The 18,104-nt window shown below is 36.8% G+C and overlaps 1 protein-coding gene across 2 annotated transcripts in view; it reads right to left on the reverse strand.

Moving 5' to 3' along the window:
- The window catches only part of FNIP1 (folliculin interacting protein 1), a 132,859-nt gene that overhangs the window by 68,285 nt on the left and 46,470 nt on the right, over positions 1–18,104 (reverse strand). For both annotated transcript variants that reach the window (XM_082650882.1, XM_082650881.1), the window contains exon 2: positions 9,987–10,113. In XM_082650882.1, coding sequence (XP_082507008.1) covers positions 9,987–10,113 — 127 coding nt within the window. The remainder of the gene's footprint in view (positions 1–9,986; positions 10,114–18,104) is intronic.

Genomic DNA, 18,104 nt, shown 5'->3' on the forward strand with positions numbered 1-18,104 from the left:
TATAAGTAACATATTTTAATGGAAAAAAACTGGGGAGATGTAGGAATAGGAAGAGAAATGCAAATGAGACATATTTCAATGTACGTTCATATATATGTAAGTTTAATCTTTTGAAATGAGAACTCATCCATGTATTGGACAGTTACATTTTTAATAATAGCTGAGCTTAGGACCAGAACGCTGTACCGTCTAGCATGGAAGAAGAATGTATTTCAATTTTTTGCTTTAGAAATAGAGACACAGACATAGAGAACAAATGTATGGATGTATGGATACCAAGGGGGAAAGGGGTGGGGTGGGAGGAATTGGGAGATTGGGATTGACACTACTGCATTATTGATAATATGCATAAAATAGACAGCTGATTAGAACATACTGTATAGCACAGGGAAGTCTACTTAGTTCACTGTGGTATCCTAAATGGCAGGGAAAAGAAAAAGGGAGGGGATATATGTATATACATGGCTGATTCATTTTGCTGTGCAGTAGAAGCTAACACATTGTAAAGCAACTAGACGCCAATAAAAATTAATAAATAAAAAATTTTTTTTTTGCTTTATTCCTCTTGTTCTCCTCTCCCTCCTGAACAGGTTCTAGAGCTTTCACTGCTCACAACTACCAAAACTGCAATCCACCAAGTTCTCTGATACTCCTAAAAACATTGCAATGCTTTACCACAGTTACCAGTATGTTCATCCTTCAAAACCCAGCTGGCCTGACTTATCTACTATTGCAAACCACCATTTATCAGTCAACAAAAGTAACTGAATACTATGTGTACCAAGCACTAGCGAAAAGAAGTGAATAAAACAGTTCTTTTCCTCGTGGAACTAACAATCTAACAGGAGAAGGAGATATTTAACAAATAGACAAATTAGTATAATTAAATACACTATTTCAAATATGTCTAATAAAAATAATAATGATAGCAACAGTTAACTCACATAGCACCTAGTATCTGGTCAGGTACTCTTCTGTTTTACATATATTTACTCTTTTATTCCTCACAACAACTCTATGAAGTAAGTGCTATTATTATCCCCATTTTACAGATAACAGATTAAGGAGCAATGATGTTTATGTGAACTGTCCAAGAAAGACTTAACTTAGTCTAGGCAGATCAGAAATGATATTTAAACTGGAACTACAAAAAAGCATAGGAGTTAAGGTGAAAGAAGAAGAATGGGAGGGCTAGAAAGACATTCCAGGCTGAGGTAACTATATATGTCCAATCTCTGAAACAAGAAGCAATTTGCTAGAGGGAAGAAAGGGACAAACATATATCAATTCCAGGACTGAAGCATAATTTCTGCTCCTAGAAGGCCAATGTCTATGGTGCCATGTCCCCTCACTAGACCATCTTCCAACAAAGCTGTTGCTGCTTGGTTTCAAAAAAGCCATAACTTAAGAATGGGAAAGAGAAAAGACACTGTACAGAGAAAGGGGTAGGGTGGGTGTGTGTGTGTGTGTGTGTGTGTGTGTGTGTGTGTGTGTGTGTGTGTGTGTGTGTGTGTGTGTGTGTGTGTGTGTCTCACAGCTTTTACATACACTTCTATGCACAATGTCTTATAGATCTAAAATCTCTACAACAGGACAATCAAACTAAGTCAGAATTGAAATACACATAACATGCCTTTCCCAATGTTCAATGTGCATCTGCATTATACATTAACCAGATCCCCTCAAGGTAGGAGGATGTAATCAACTTTGAGAAAAACAGTCTCTTTCTTCTAATGCCAGCATTGTAATTTTTAAAATTAATATTCCTTTCCCATCCTCTACAGGGGATCACACTGACTAAAGGCTCATTCTGTATGTGCATACCTGACTATAAAAAATCTATGATGAACTTTATTTATAATTTTAACTTGTCAATATGATACATGATTCTTTCTCTCAAAAACATACACCTCTCTAACTCCTGACCAGTGGAACAATTCTCAGAGCTTCTGAAAATCTGTCTCCCACGTTACAATCCTCAATTTGGCTCAAATAAAATTATCTTTATTTCTTCTTAGCTTAATTGTTAATTGAATTTTCATCGACACAAAGAAATCTAGATCCCACTCTTTACCCTTTTCCCCACTCCACACATTGCCAATAAGTAAAATCATTTTTATTGGTTTACTATTATCCTTCCAGTATCTCTTTTCAAATATAAGCATATTCCCTTTCCTTTTCTCTTACAGAAAAAGTGATTCAGTTCTGCCGTTGCTTTATTTTCCACTAATATCATAGAGAATCTTTTCATCTATCTTTAGAAATCTTCCTCATTGTTTTTTTTAAAAAAAATACAGCTACACAGTATTCCAGTGTGTGAATATACTATAGCTTATTTAACCAGTCATCTGTTAATAACCCTGCCAGTGGAACTGCTGGGTCAAAACATAAATACATGTAATTTTGGTAGATACTGCCAGACTACCCCTCCAAGGATGTCATTTCACTCACTCACTTTAACAGCAAAGTACTGTCATGCAACATTTGGGTTTTTGCCAATCTAAAAGGAAAGAACTAAAATCACAACATAGTTTTAATTTTAATTTCCTTATTATGAATGAGAAGAAGAATCTTATTAAATGTGTAATGGCCATCTGTATGTGAACTCCCTGGTCTTATCTTTCACCTAATTTTCTACTGAATGTTTCTCCTGTCTTGATTTCTAGGAATTTTTTATATAGAAGGATTACCAGCTGGTTTTATATCCTATAAAAATGTTTTCCCATACCATTTATCTTCTGATTTTCCTCATGGTAGTTTTTTTCTTTTTTGTTTGCTTTTGCTTTGCTTTGCCCACCATACAAGTTATTTCCGTTTCTTTTTTTATTTGGTTGTCAAATGTGTAAGTCTTTTAACTTTATGGCTTCTGCATTTTGAGCAATAGCTAAAAGGTGTTTTCCACTCCACGGATACATAGGAACTCATGTTATCTTTTTGTAATGTCACAGTTTTATTTTTTTTACATGTAAATGTTTGATATACTTGAGATATGAATCTAAGTTTATCTTTCTTATAATTGGCTAATTATCTAATACCATTTATTAATCTTTACCCTACTGATTTAAGATGATGCCTTTATCATATATTAAATTCTTGCATGTATTTAGATCTACTTCTGATCCTCTATTTCATTCCATTAGTCTATTGATCTATTTATGTTCCAATAATATATTCTTTTAATTATTGAGACTTTACAGTATATTTTTCAAATCTGGTAGAACTTACTCAACCTCACTACTCTTTCTTTTTCAGTTTTCCAACCTATTATTGCTAATTTCTTTCCATTTGAACTTTAGAATCTGCTATCTAATTCCAGATACCACCACCCACCAAAAATAATAATAATAATAACAACAACAATAAGGTTGCCATTTTTATGGAGATAGCATTATTTTACAAAGCAACTTAGAGACAATGGACAACTTTATGACATTAAGTATTACCCAAATATATATTTTGCCTTTTCATTTGCTCAAGTAAGCTTTTATGTACCTCAGGAGATTTTTAAAGTTCTAAACATATAGATTTTGTTAAGTTTATGAAAAGGCATTTTTTTAATTGCTATTTTATTTTTTTAAGGTGCTAAAAAATAAATTAATTTTATTGAGTTCCCAAATGCTTAAAGCACTTGTCCTTTTTTACTTAGAAGCCTCCATGCTCCTTTTTTTTTTTTTTAACATCTTTATTGGAGTATAATTGCTTTACAATGGTTTCTTAGTTTCTGCTTTATAACACAATGAATCAGCTATACATATACATATATCCCCATATCTCCTCCCTCTTGCGTCTCCCTCCCACCCTCCCTATCCCACAAAATTGCTATTTTAAATGGAGCCTTAGCTTCCTTCATACTTCCAGTTGGAAGTTATTTGTATATACTGAGTTTACTGATTTCTGTATATTAACTTCTATATAGATTCAATTAACTAACCAAATCCTATGTTCCAAATCTGATATCACAATTACAATTCAACTACTAGCACTTGTACAATGCTTCTGAGTGTACAAAACTCTAACACATTAAAATTTGTATTCACCTTTCCAAAGTTATTTGAATCTGCTGATGTACAACTTTATTCTTGTATATAACCAATGAAGGCTGAAACATGTGAGTGACAATGTAAATTCACTGGGAACACATGCACTGGATTATTGTTAACACAGAAATAATGTCCAAGATAAAGATAGTATCATATGATCAAATCACACTTGATCCATTTGGCTATATCAGTGTTCAAAGAAACCACATCTCAATAATTTTTACATTTCAACTAGATGCTGAATAAGGTCTGAGGATCAAAAGTAAAAAAATAAAAATAAACTTTTACAAAAGAGAGAAGTTTTTTGGGCTTCCCTGGTGGCGCAGTGGTTGAAAGTCCGCCTGCCGATGCAGGGGACACAGGTTCCTGCCCCGGTCCGGGAAGATCCCACATGCCGTGGAGCGGCTGGGCCCATGAGCCATGGCCACTGAGCCCGCGCATCCGGAGCCTGTGCTCCGCAACGGGAGAGGCCACAGCAGTGAGAGGCCCACGTACCGTGAAAAAAAAAAAGAAGTTTCTTGATTATAATCACTGAATGTTCAAGAGTCATTTTTCACAGAATATAATAGAGTTGGAAAAATAAATGTTCTGAGAAAGCTATACACTGATTAATATAATTTTATTTCAGCATTGTAAGACAATATTCAGGAAACTGCTAATGCCTAAACTATCTCATCATTATGTATAGACCCAAAATATTGTGTAGTAAGTTTAAAATGATCATTTACATCACACAGTCCCTCTTTGCCTATATAGAACTGACATGATTTGATGTTCCAAAGGTATAAGTACAGTAAAGTAGATGAAAAAAATCACTTAATGATTCCAACAGCTCACAATTTGGGAAAAAAACATGTGTTCTGTAGCGTTCAAAAGGAACATATAAAATCTTTATTAAAGTATTTACAGGATTTTGATAATAAACTTCCTAACTTTTAATTAAAGCTGATCAAAATATGTCCTGGGTATTTACCATGTGTGAGGCAGTGTGCCGTTCAGGAAACAAAGGTGAATAACAGACAAATTTTTTACTTTTTTTTGCAATTTAATAACAAATAAACATACAAATATAGCTCCGATATAGAAGTCTGTTAAAGACTATAAACAAAGGACTATGAGAATTCTTATGTAGCAGAAAAGAGGAATCAGAAAGGATTCATAAAGTTGTGATACAATAAACCTTGAAAGAAGATAAATCTTCATCTAGGGAGATAGCACGAAACATGAGGATATATAAAACAACTGAGACTGGAAATATTCAAGGCTGTTTGATTTCTAGTCACTGATGAGTCTAGAGGAAAGTTTGAAAAAGAAGAAGCAGGCTTACAGGAAAATTTCAGAAGACTGAGAAATGAGTGGATGGTATGAGCTTAGAGCTGGTAGACAGATTACTACTGAGAGACTAAGAGACACAGAGAAGAGACTAAGAGATACAAAGGAGAGATTGAGCTGAGACACTGAGGAGAGCCAGAGAGAGAGTGAGTCAGAGAGGCTAAGAGACACCAACAAACACTGAGAAGGAAGACTGAGAAGGATCAAAAAAGACAGAGACAGAAAAAGACAGAAGGGCATATAAATAAAGGAGAAAGTAAAAGGATAATTATTTTGTTGGTGTTGGGTAAAGAGACTTTATGAAGATTTGCAGGCAAAGAAAAAAAGCTAACAGAGAGAAGAAGGAGATATCAGATGGAGAGAAGACTAATGAGACTAATGAAGCATCATTTCAGAAAAGGTGGGCAGAAAGGGTTCAAGAAACAGCATGACACGACACTCACAAGGCTGTTTAAGACAAAAGGGAAGAATGCTAAAGAAACACAATGAATAGCATCAAGAGAAATAGTAAAGAAGTTATATGCTGCAATTCAATGGAACATCATCAAGCACACAAAAAAACTTCAATAAATATTTGCTAAAGAAATCATCAAGAGAGTATTGATTGTCAACCTGTCAGTCTTAGACAAGTTCTGCTGAGCTATTAGCAGTCTAAACACAAAAAAAACATGCCTATCACATTTGCAGCTAGCCTTAGATTTCAACTGTCTGCTTGACCATCTACAATTCTATGACTCTTAGGCATCTCACCACTCAGCTATTCAAACCAAAACGCTGAATTCACCAAACGCTTCCTTCTCCCTCATCCCCCCACATCCAACCATTCCCTAAGTAACAAGGTGATTTTTTCACTTTTTTTTTTTTTTTTTTTTTTTGCGGTATGTGGGCCTCTCACTGTTGTGGCCACTCCCGTTGCGGAGCACAGGCTCCGGACGCGCAGGCTCAGCGGCCATGGCTCACGGGCCCAGCCGCTCCGCGGGATGTGGGATCTTCCCGGACCGGGGCACGAACCCGTGTCCCCTGCATCGGCAGGCGGACTCTCAACCACTGCGCCACCAGGGAAGCCCGATTTTTTCACTATTTTTAAAAAATTGACATATAAGTGACAACAGCATTATATTCATTTCAGATGTATGACATAATGATGCAGTATTTGTAATATATATTATGAAATGATCTCCATAATGTCTACTTAACATCCATCACTATGCATAGTTACAAAAAAATTTTTTCCTTGTTATGAGATCTTTTAAGATCTACTCTTTTGGGCTTCCCTGGTGGCGCAGTGGTTGAGAGTCCGCCTGCCGATGCAGGGGACACGGGTTCATGCCCTGGTCCAGGAAGATCCCACATGCCACGGAGCTGCTGGGCCGTGAGCCATGGCCGCTGAGCCTGTGCGTCCGGAGCCTATGCTCCGCAACAGGAGAGGCCACAACAGTGAGAGGCCCGCATAACGCAAAAAAATAAATAAATAAATAAATAAAAGAAAAAAAGATCTCTTTTAGCAACTTTCAAACATACAATACAGTATTATTAATTATAGTGACCATATGTACATTACATTCCCATGACTTATTTATTTTATAACTGGAAACCTATACTTTTTACCCCTTTCACCCATTTTCCCCACTCCCTACACCTGCCTCTGGCAACCACCTATCTGTTCTCTGTATCTACGAGTTCAGTTTTTTTTAGATTCCACGTATAAGTGAGATCATACAGTATTTGTCTTTCTGTGTCTGACTCAGTTCACTTAGCATAATGCCCTCAAGGTCTATCCATGTTGTCAAAATCAGGAAGGTTCCCTTCTTTTTTACGGCTGAATTATATGTATTTTTTTCTTTATCCATTCATTCATCAATGGGCACTTAGGTTGCATCCATGTCTTGGCTATTATAAATAATGCTGCAGTGAACACTGGAGTGCATAGATCTTTTCAAGTTAGTGTTTTTATTTCTTCAGACTCAGTAATGGAGCTGCTGGATCATATGGCAATTCTATTTTCAATTTTTTGAGGATTCTCCATACTGTACTCCATTGTGGCTACATCAATTACATTCCCACAGATACTGCCCAAGGGTTCTCTTTTCTCCACACCCTTACCAACATTCGTCATTTCTTGTCTTTTTGGTAATAGCCATCCTAACAACTGTAAGGTGATACACAGTTGCAGTTCTGATTTGCATTTCCCTGATGATTAGTGATGCTGAGCACCTCTTCATGTACCTGTTGGCCAACTGTATGTCTTCTTTGGAAACTGTCCATTCAGATCTTCTGCCCACTTTTCAATTAGATTGTTTGTTTTTTTGCTATTGAGTTGTATGAGTTCTTCATATATTTCAGATATTAACCCCTTACCCAATACATGATTTACAAATATTTTCTCAACTTGGTAGGTTGCCTTTTCATTTTGTTGATGGTTTCCCTTGCTGTGCAGAACTATTTTAGTTTGATGTAGTCTCACTTGTTAATTTTTTATTTTGTTGCCTTTGCTTCTGGTCTCACATCCAAGAAAATCATTGCAAAGACCAGTGTCAAGTAGTTTACTGCCTATGTTTTAGTCTAGGAGCTTTATGGTTTCAAGTCTTATGTTCAAGTCTTTAATCCATTTTGAGCTAGTTTTTGTGTATGGTGTTAAGAAGCGGTCTAGTTTCATTCTTTTGCATGTGGCTGTCCAGTTTTCCCAACACCATTTATTGAAGAGACTGTCCTATCCCATTGCATATTCCTTGGCTCCTTTGTTGTAAATTAACTGACCACGTATGTGTGAGTTTATTTCTGGACTCTCTACCCAAGTGATTTTTTGAAACATAAACCAGATCCCTTCAATGGCTTCCCACTACATTTAGAATATAATCTACACTTCTAACCCAGAGATCTATGAGGCCCTGAATATTCTGGCTCCTGTTCCATCTCTCTCCAATTTCATCTCTAGTTACTTCACATACTACTTTACTATCATTCCAGCCAAACTGGCCTTCTTTTAGATCCTGCAATTCACTAAGCTCCTAAGTCACCCTGTAGACTGCATTTGCTGGTCCTGCTTAAAGGAATACCCATCCCCTACACCATGCCTTCAATTTCTTGAGATCTCAGGTTGAATGTCACTACCTCAGTGAGACCTTCCTAATACCCCTACAACCAAACTGATAAAAAATGGGTTCCTGGGCTTCCCTGGTGGTGCAGTGGTTGAGAGTTCGCCTGCCGATGCAGGGGACACGGGTTCGTGCCCCGGTCCGGGAAGATCCCACATGCCGCGGAGCAGTTAGGCCTGTGAGCCATGGCCCCTGAGCCTGTGCGTCCAGAGCCTGTGCTCCGCAACAGGAGAGGCCACAACAGTGAGAGGCCCGCGTACCGCAAAACAAAACAAAACAAAACAAATTTAAAAAATGGGTTCCTTCCTGTGGAATCTCATAAGAATTCTGTGTGTTTCTTTCACAGTACCCAATCACAATTTGGAATTATTTATTTATTTGTTTGTTTGTTCAATGTTCACCTCCCTAAGAATGTCTAATTGCAGGCACCAAGAGGGTAGAGACTGCTAAATCTCCAAGAGCCTAGTGCTCTGTAGATACTTAGTCATTTGTACAACCAAACAATACTTTAAGAAAAGTTTGCAATGTTTTTTTTCTTGTCAGATTGAAAAAAGTGTCCAGAGAATGGCTAAGAAATCTAAACAAAGCACAATCTCCAGAAAATTAAGAAATGTGTTACTAATCAGAAGAACATCATAAAACCTGACAATCAAAATAACTCAAAAATTAGGTAAGTACTTATTATATGCCACCTAAGTAGATGATGAGGATGCTATTATAAGACAACAGACCACGTCCAATGTATCAAATTTTTCTAAGAACACAAAATCTCAAGTACAAACTCCCAAGTCTCGATAAATAAAGTTTGCCTATTAAAAAATAACTTTTTGTCTATTAAAAGTCAATTCTAGTTTACTGAAATGTTAGTGGAAATTGTCAGTTTAGGGAAGGAGAGAAAACACAATTCCAGGCTTCCATTTCCAGATTATAGATCCAGGCGATGGACAGACTTTACATCTGAAAGTTTAATAGAAGTAGCAGCAGCAAAACAACAACAATCACTTGGGTTTTCTTGGATGACCAAGTGAAAGGCCATTTGTTACTGCTAAACTAGTCATAAAATATTTCAAAATATGATGTTGAAAGTCAACAGAATAGATGTTCTTACTACTGCTGTATAGTATGGGAAAATATGATGAACTAAGGGCTACAGATTTAACTTGCTTTGTACCTTCAGACAAATAATTTCACCTCTCCAGGTCACACTTTCCACAGTCATAAGGTGAGAGGTTTGTACCAGATCCACTTTAACAATCCCTGTAGTTTTAGCCATATCTCATAATACAAGTATATAAGTAAATACATGTCAAACTAAAATTTTCTCTGGTACTAGACCAATGCAAATAAGGCAAATGTTTTTTCCTTTAAAAATTCTCAAAACCAGTGTTCTAAATTTTAATAACATGGTAAAAATGTTTTGTACTGACAAATAAAAGTACCATAACTGAAATCTTACTCATTCCATCTTGAATTAGAATATCTGACATTAAATTTGAACCAAATCAATAATGATGCTCACCGATACTGATATGTCCTCATTTTTTCTCTTAACACTGGAGTCAAACAAGACGTTTCTCCCTCGTCTTTCACAGTCTTGATATACAATTAGTCGAATTTGGCTTGGATCAAACTCTGGCAAAGGCCAACTTTAAAGAAAAATAAAGATTCATTAAAATTACTTTAATAAATATTCCACATAAACTCCCAGAAATAAAATCTATATAATGAAACCCAAAGTTGTACTACTGCTCAAGATAACACAGAAGAACTTTACATAAAATACCACCATTTAGTTTTACCATTTAGTTTAGGACTGAAAATTTACACAGCTATGACATTTTAGATTAAAAAGAAAGAATAAAATCTGTGGCAAGTATCACTCAGTGTATATAAAATATAGTCATCCCACATGAATCTAAAAATAGCTAACAATAAAAATATGTCAGTACATTTAATATAATGAAAATACATATTAACTTCCTGGCATGGACTCAGATGGCATAAGGCTAACCCAGATTTTTAAATACTTTTGTTACTTTAATATCAAAATGAAAAAACAGAAACAGCTTTCAGTTTAAATAACAGTAGCTAATTCCTTATAAAACAAATACAAGTAAAAAAGTGATGAACAACAAAATGGGGTAGAAATCCTCATATATAGTTGGTGTGAGTGAAAATGGCATAATCTCTTTAGAGAATAGTTTTTTAAATATGTACACTAATTAGACAAATCTAGTAAAAATGAAGTTGACCCAGCAATTCCATTCCAGAAAAGTATGCCATTATACAAGAATGTTCATAGCAGCACTGTTCATAATAGCTGAAAACTGGACACTATTCATATACTTACCAACCAAATGGGTAAATATTCATACTATGAAACACCACACAACAAACATAATGAATGAACTTCAGCTACAGGCAAAAACATAAATGGACTGTAAACAAAAGAAATTAGACAATGACACACAATGACACCCATAAACACAGTTACTGTATTTTGCCATTTATAGGAAGATTTAAATCAGGTGAAGTTTTGCCAAGGGATGAATATTTAGTTTTTAAAACTATAAGCAAAACAAAGGAAATGATGGCTTCAAAAGTTTGGAGAGGGCTTCCCTGGTGGCGCAGTGGTTGAGGGTCCGCCTGCCGATGCAGGGGACGCGGGTTCATGCCCCGGTCCGGGAAGATCCCACATGCTGCGGAGCGGCTGGGCCCTTGAGCCATGGCCGCTGAGCCTGCGCATCCGGAGCCTGTGCTCCGCAACGGGAGAGGCCACAACAGCGAGAAGCCCGCGTACCGTGAAGAAAAAAAAAAAAAAAAAAGTTTGGAGAGTTGCTATATCTGGGAGTTAGGTGAGGGTGGTGGGGGTTATACCAGGAGGACTGGGGCAGTGATAATGTTCTATTTTTTGACTTGATAATGTTTACACAGATACAGTACCCAAAGGAAAAAAAAAGAAAGTCCACTGCATTTGTTTTGTGTACGTTATATTTCACAATTAAAAAGACTAATGGAGTAAGTGAGATGAGGAGGAGAGGGAAAGAAAGAAAACAATGAATTGTATGATGGAGATAAGAATCTGGTGAACTGAAGGCACTAGAACATGTAGGACAGTTGCCAAGAAAGAAGAGAACTGTCGTTCCAGGAGCTGTCTGTTGTTAGGCTGAATGGTCAATTCCTCACAATTCATCAGTCACAGCTTTTGATTGCGTTCCTTCATTTCCTTAAGAGAACCTTAACCCTAACCCTATTGATGCATGTTTAAAAATCCATAACTGGCAACATAACACATCTTCATCCCAAATCTTGACAGCAAATACAATTTTAGTTTTCCTGTATTTAATCCTTAGCAAATGTCTATGAATTGATGAAAGACTTATCCTAGACATTCAAGCTAAACCAGAGATTCATCCTTAGACCACAATGATTTGCATCCCCCTGAACAGCTTTTACTAAACTGTGCTTGATGTTATGCAAAGGAAACTATAAAAGGACAGACTGTTTTGGAATTAAAATCAGGAAGCTGGCCTCAAAGAAACCAAGAAAGAGGAGCACTTTAGAGAGGAAGAAGAAATACCACAGTTGTTACTAAAAAGCATCCACTAGCTTTAGAAACAAAGAAGTCATTGGTGACCATGGCAAGGACAGTTGTAAGGACAGAGTCCTGGGGTCAAACTGCAGAAAATTGAGGACTAAATGAGAGTAAACAGTGAGTTTAAGACAAATGTCAAGGAAAGAGAAAAAGAAAAGGAATCATGAAGTAGAGTGACAGCTATTTTGTTATTAAAAAGGACACATCTGAACATGTTTACATATTGATGACAAAGAATGTGAAGCGGAAGGGAGATGGTGATTGACAAAGTAAGGCGTCTAAGGAAGCGGATGAGGACAGGATACAGAGTACAGATGAAAGGGTTAACCTCAGAAGAAATGATAACCCCTTTGCTAGGATAAAAAGGAAGCAAACATGGACATGGATACAGAAAGATTTACAGATATGAACGTAAGGATGAGGGGACTCATGTCTAAGAGTCCTATATTCTTTGTAAAGTAGGTGAAGGAAAATAAAGGATAAGTTGTAAAATGTGGGGACAGTAGAGAGTAAAAAGAGAGCAGTCTTTGTGGCAAAAGAAAATATGTTGACTAGGAAACATAAGATTTCTTGGAAATTCTCCCCTTTCCCCACTGGTAACCACTACTTTGTTCTCTGTATCTGTGAGTCTGTTTCTTTTTGTTATATTCACTAGTATGTTTTATTTACACATATAAGTGATATCATACAATATTTGTCCTTCTCTGTCTGACTTACTTCATAAGCATGTGGGGTGATGAAATGTTCTGGAATTAGATAGCAGTTATGGCTGCGTAACTCTGTGACTATACTAAAAAACCACTGAACTGTATACTATACACAGGTGAATTATACAGTATGTGAAATTTATCTCAACAATAATAAAAAAGTTAGAATGCTTTGCTCCTGAACTTATCTAAGCATTTGTAAAGTATTCTCTGTTAACTCAAAACAAGATTATATGTAAAAGCTTAAATTATAAAGCTTCTAGAAAGAAACAGAGTATCTATACAATCATGGAGTATAAAGAGTTCTTTAAAAAGACACAAAAGTTATTAAGCATAAAAGAAAAATTGATAAATTGGACTTCATTAAAATTTAAAACTTGCATATCAAAAGGCAAAATTTTTTAAAAAGGCAAGCCATAAACTAGAAGAAAATATTTGCAATGTATATAAATGACGAAGGACTTGTAAACAGCCTACACAAAGAACTCCTACAAAGCAATAAGACAAACCGTTCACCCAATTTTAAAATGGGTGAAAGGCTTGGGCATTTCACATAAGGAGATATATGAATGGTGAAGGAACAAAGCACATGGAGAAGATGCTAACAGTATGAATCATCAGATAAATGCAAATTAAAACCCTTCCACAAAAGACTAATAACATTAGTTGTTGGTAAGAATATGAAGCATGTGGAATCGTATACACTGTTGGTAGGAGTATAAAAGGGTACAACCATTTTAGAAAATTATTTGGCAGCTATGACCCAGCAATTCTTTTCATAGATACATATCCAGTAGAAATGAAAATATATGTTCAAAGACTTCCATAAAAGTGTTTCGTGCAGGGCTTCCCTGGTGGCGCAGTGGTTGAGAGTCCGCCTGCCAATGCAGGGGACACGGGTTCGTGTCCCGGTCTGGGAGGATCCCACATGCCGTGGAGCGGCTGGGCCCGTGGGCCAGGGCTGCTGAGCCTGCGCGTCCGGAGCCTGTGCTCCACAACAGGAGAGGCCACAACAGTGAGAGGCCCACATACCGCAAAAAAAAAAAAAAAAAAATGTTTCTTGCAGCTTTATTCCTAATAGCAAAAAACTGGGAACACCCAAATGACCATCAATGGGAGAATGGATAAACAAGCTATGATACATTCTACATTGAAATACTACGCAGAAATAACAAGGAATGAACTACTAGTCATAACATAGGTGAATTCTGGAAGAATGTTGAAAAAAATCCCGACACAAAAGCATACATATTGGTAATTCCATTTATATGTAGTTCTAGACCAGGTAAAACTAATCTATGGTGATAGAAACCAAAGCAGTGCTTGGGCAGGGGCAGGGTGTGAAGGGAAAGGACTAGAAAAGTATATGAAGGAACTTTCTGGAGTGACTGAAATGTTCTATATATCTACTAGGGTTGTAGTTAAACAAATGTATACATTTTTCAAAATTAATCAAATTATACACTTAAAAATATGTGCTTTTGGGGCTTCCCTGGTGGCACAGTGGTTAAGAATCTGCCTGCCAATGCAAGGGGCATGGGTTCAAGCCCTGGCCCGGGAAGATCCCACATGCTGCAGAGCAACTAAGCCTGTGCTCTAGAGTCCGCAAGCCACAACAACTGAGCCCACGTGCCACAACTACTGAAGCCTGCGCACCTAGAACCTGTGCTCCGCAACAAGAGAAGCCACCGCAATGAGAAGCCTGCGCACCACAACAAAGAGTAGTCCCCGCTTGCCACAACTAGAGAAAGCCTGCGCACAGCACCAAAGACCCAACACAGCTAAAAATGAATGAATGAATGAATGAATTTTTTTAAAGTGTGCTTTTTAAGTAAATTGTACCTCAATTTTTTAAAAGGAGAGGATTGTGGGAGAAAACACTATATATATGGTATATATATAGTGTGGTATATAATATGGTCTATATTTACATTATAGACATCAAAACCATGGATTCACATTACAGAGATCTCACTAAAACAGAGATATTGAACATTTACCATGCTCAAAGCACAATGCCAGGCACTGGGAATATTTCTGTGCATTCATTCACTGACTTAAAAGCATTCATTAAGTATGAAAAGAAAAACATGACTGTGAAAACGTTCACAGTCTAATAGGAAGACATATAAATAATTTCATCACTGTGGTACAGTCTACGACTGAGCAAACTTATAATAGACAAAGAGGTCTGCATAGGGAGGTCAGGTATGGACTCACTGAAGAACAATAATAAATGATACACAATGAATAATAAATAATAGCTAACAGTTATACATTATTGTATACCAGCTACTGTTCTAAGGGCATCACGTATGTTAATTCATTTACCCTTCACACCACTGATTCATCGTCACAACTTTACTCCTATTTTATGCGCGAGAAAACTAAGGCATAGAGAGATTAGGTAACCTGCCCAAAATAACACAGCCAAATACATGGTAAACGGCAAAGCTGGGTTTAGATTCCAGGCAGTGTGTCTTTGGAGTCCACAACCATAACCATTACTCTGTACTATCGATTAAGTACTTAAAGCCTCTCAGCTTCAAGTTGGGAAGAAGGGTATTCTCTTTCCTGCAAGAAGAAAACATCATAGGCTGTGACCCTAGCTCTGGAGTGTGCAGTGAAGCAACAAAAGCTACAAAGGCAGGCTGGTGCCAGATCAACACTCAGAACCATTTCACACAAACATGTAAGGACTTCACCATTCAGGCAATGAGTAAACAGAGTGTGAAATAATAGGTAACAAGATCATTTTGTGCCTTTTAGAAAATCACATTGACAGAAACTTAGAGAAATGACTAGAGAAGGAGGCCTGGAGGTAAGAATAATGTTCTAACCTGAACCAAAAAATAGCACTGAAGATAGAAAGGGACAGAGCTAGATGTTATTTAGGAGACAGAGAAAGGACTTGGGGACTGGATATGGGGAATGAGGGAAGAGGATGCCTGACTCTTAGGTTTCAGATTTGATGAAAAGAGAGAGGCAGAGAATACAGGAGGGAAAGCAAGTTTGGGATAAGAGTGTTTATAGATTGAGTTCAAGGGGCCTGTGAGACAGCTGCAGAAACACCTCTGATATTTTGATGAAAAAATGCTCTGGAGTTCAGGAGAAAGGCTTAAACTAGAGTTCTAGATACAGGAGTTATTCACACATAGTTGGTAGTGAAATTATTCAGGAAGAACACATTAATCAAAAAGAGAAAAGATATGGATAAACAACAAGACCCTACTATACAGCACAGGGAACTACATTCAATATCCTGTAATAAATCCTAATGGAAAAGAATATGAAAAAGTGTGTGCATGTGTGTGTAAACACTGAATCACTTCGCTGTACACCAGAAACAACTAATGCAACATTGTAAATCAATTATACTTCAATAAAATAAATTTAAAAAAAAGAAAAGGTCAAAGAAAGGAAAGGATCAATAAACCAGAATTTTAAGACACAGCAATATTTTAAGGACAGACAGTAGAGAAGTCACGGAAGATCAGTAAAGACAGACCACAAAATAGAAAAGAGAAAACCAATGGTAAAATATTATTTCAAAAGTCAAGGAAGACGAAGATGAAAAAGGAATAATGCGCACTGCCAAAGGCTGCAAAAAGCCAAAATTTTTATAAAGACTACAAGCATCCATGGGATTTAGCAATTTGGTGGTCTTTCGTACTCTTGCAAGAACCATTTCAGTGGAGAGTTGTGGTGGGGGTAGTTACACAGCAGTAGCAATTGATGAAGAGAAAAGAGCTAAGAAAGTAAGATGGTAAGTATTGTATATACTATTCACAACGGTTTCCCTTTAAAAGGGGGAGAGAAATAATGTGACCATACAAATGATCATCTAAACTGCAGAGTTTGGGGACTTCCCTGGTGATCCAGTGGTTAAGACTCCACACTCCCAATGCAGGGGGCCTGGGTCTGATCCATGGTCAGGGAACTAGATCCTGCATACCGCAACTAAAGATCCCACATACCACAACTAAAGATCCCTCATGCTGCAACTAAGACCCAGTGCAGCCAAATAAGTCAAATAAGCCAAATAAGCCAAAAAAATATTTATTTTTTTTTAAAAAATGAGGTTATAATAATAATTTTAAGAAAAACAAACTGCAGAGTTTTGAAAGTAAAAGACAGCCCTAAACACACAAGAGAAACCTGAGATTATCTTGGGCAACCAAGATCTATGGTCACCCCAGATAACTAAAGAAGAGGTGGGGCTACAAAAGGCTGTTTCTTAAAGGAAAAAGATATATAGATATAAAACATATATATATATATATAAAATTGTTTGTATGTATGCATCTATCTATCTATCTAAAGGGAAAAGGTATATACTTAAAGATATGTATTTCCAAACTGAATGGAAGAAATCAGACAAAGCATCTAAAAGTAACCAGAGAGGAGTGTTGGACTAAGATTCCAAACAAGTTAGGACACAGCACTCTATGCAAGGCTAATGTACTACAGAAGCACTTAATGAGGCAGAAAAAAAAAAAAAAAGACCTACAAATGAAAATTACTGCAGATAGGTGTGCAAGTAGGAGACAACAAATTGAGCATTTACATTGATTTCTGTTTTCTCTGAAAAGCAGAATCAAGAATGTATACAAGCATATATGAGATTGGTGGTCTGAACTGGGGTACAGGGATTGAGAGATAAAGGTCTGGCAAAGTCATCAAAAAATTAGGAAAAGTGCTAACCTAAGTAAAGCAAAAGCAATATCAAGCCATAGAGACGGCCCAGCTGAGTTGAAAACCACTGGCTTCTTAAGCCAATTGTCTGCTGATGGGCACATGGGTGGTTTCCATGTCTTGGCCATACTACCCCAAGCAATCTACAGATTTAATACAATCCCTAGCAAAATACTTATGACATTTTTCACAGAACTGGAAGAAATAATCCTAAAATTTACATGGAACCACAAAAGACCCAGAATTGCCAAAGCAATCCTGGGGAAAAAGAGCAAAGCAGGAGGTATAACCCTTCCAGACCTCTGACTATACTACAAAGCTACAATAATCAAAACAGCATGGTACTGGCACAAAAACATAGATCAGTGAAACGGAATAGAGAGCCCACAAATAAACCCACACACCTACGGTAAATTAATCTACAATAAAGCAGGCAAAAATATACACAGTCTCTTCAACAAGTGGTGTTGGGAAAGCTGGACAGCTATGTGTAGATCAATGAAATTAGAACATTTCCTCATACCATATACACAAATAAACTCAAAATGCTTTAAGACCTAAGTATAAGACATGACACCATAAAACTCCTAAAAGAGAACATAAGCTAAACATTCTTTGACATAAATTGTAGCAAAGTTTT

This window comes from Grampus griseus, assembly GCF_964374135.1.
Source record: "Grampus griseus genome assembly, chromosome: 3".
In the NCBI taxonomy this organism is placed as follows: domain Eukaryota; kingdom Metazoa; phylum Chordata; class Mammalia; order Artiodactyla; family Delphinidae; genus Grampus; species Grampus griseus.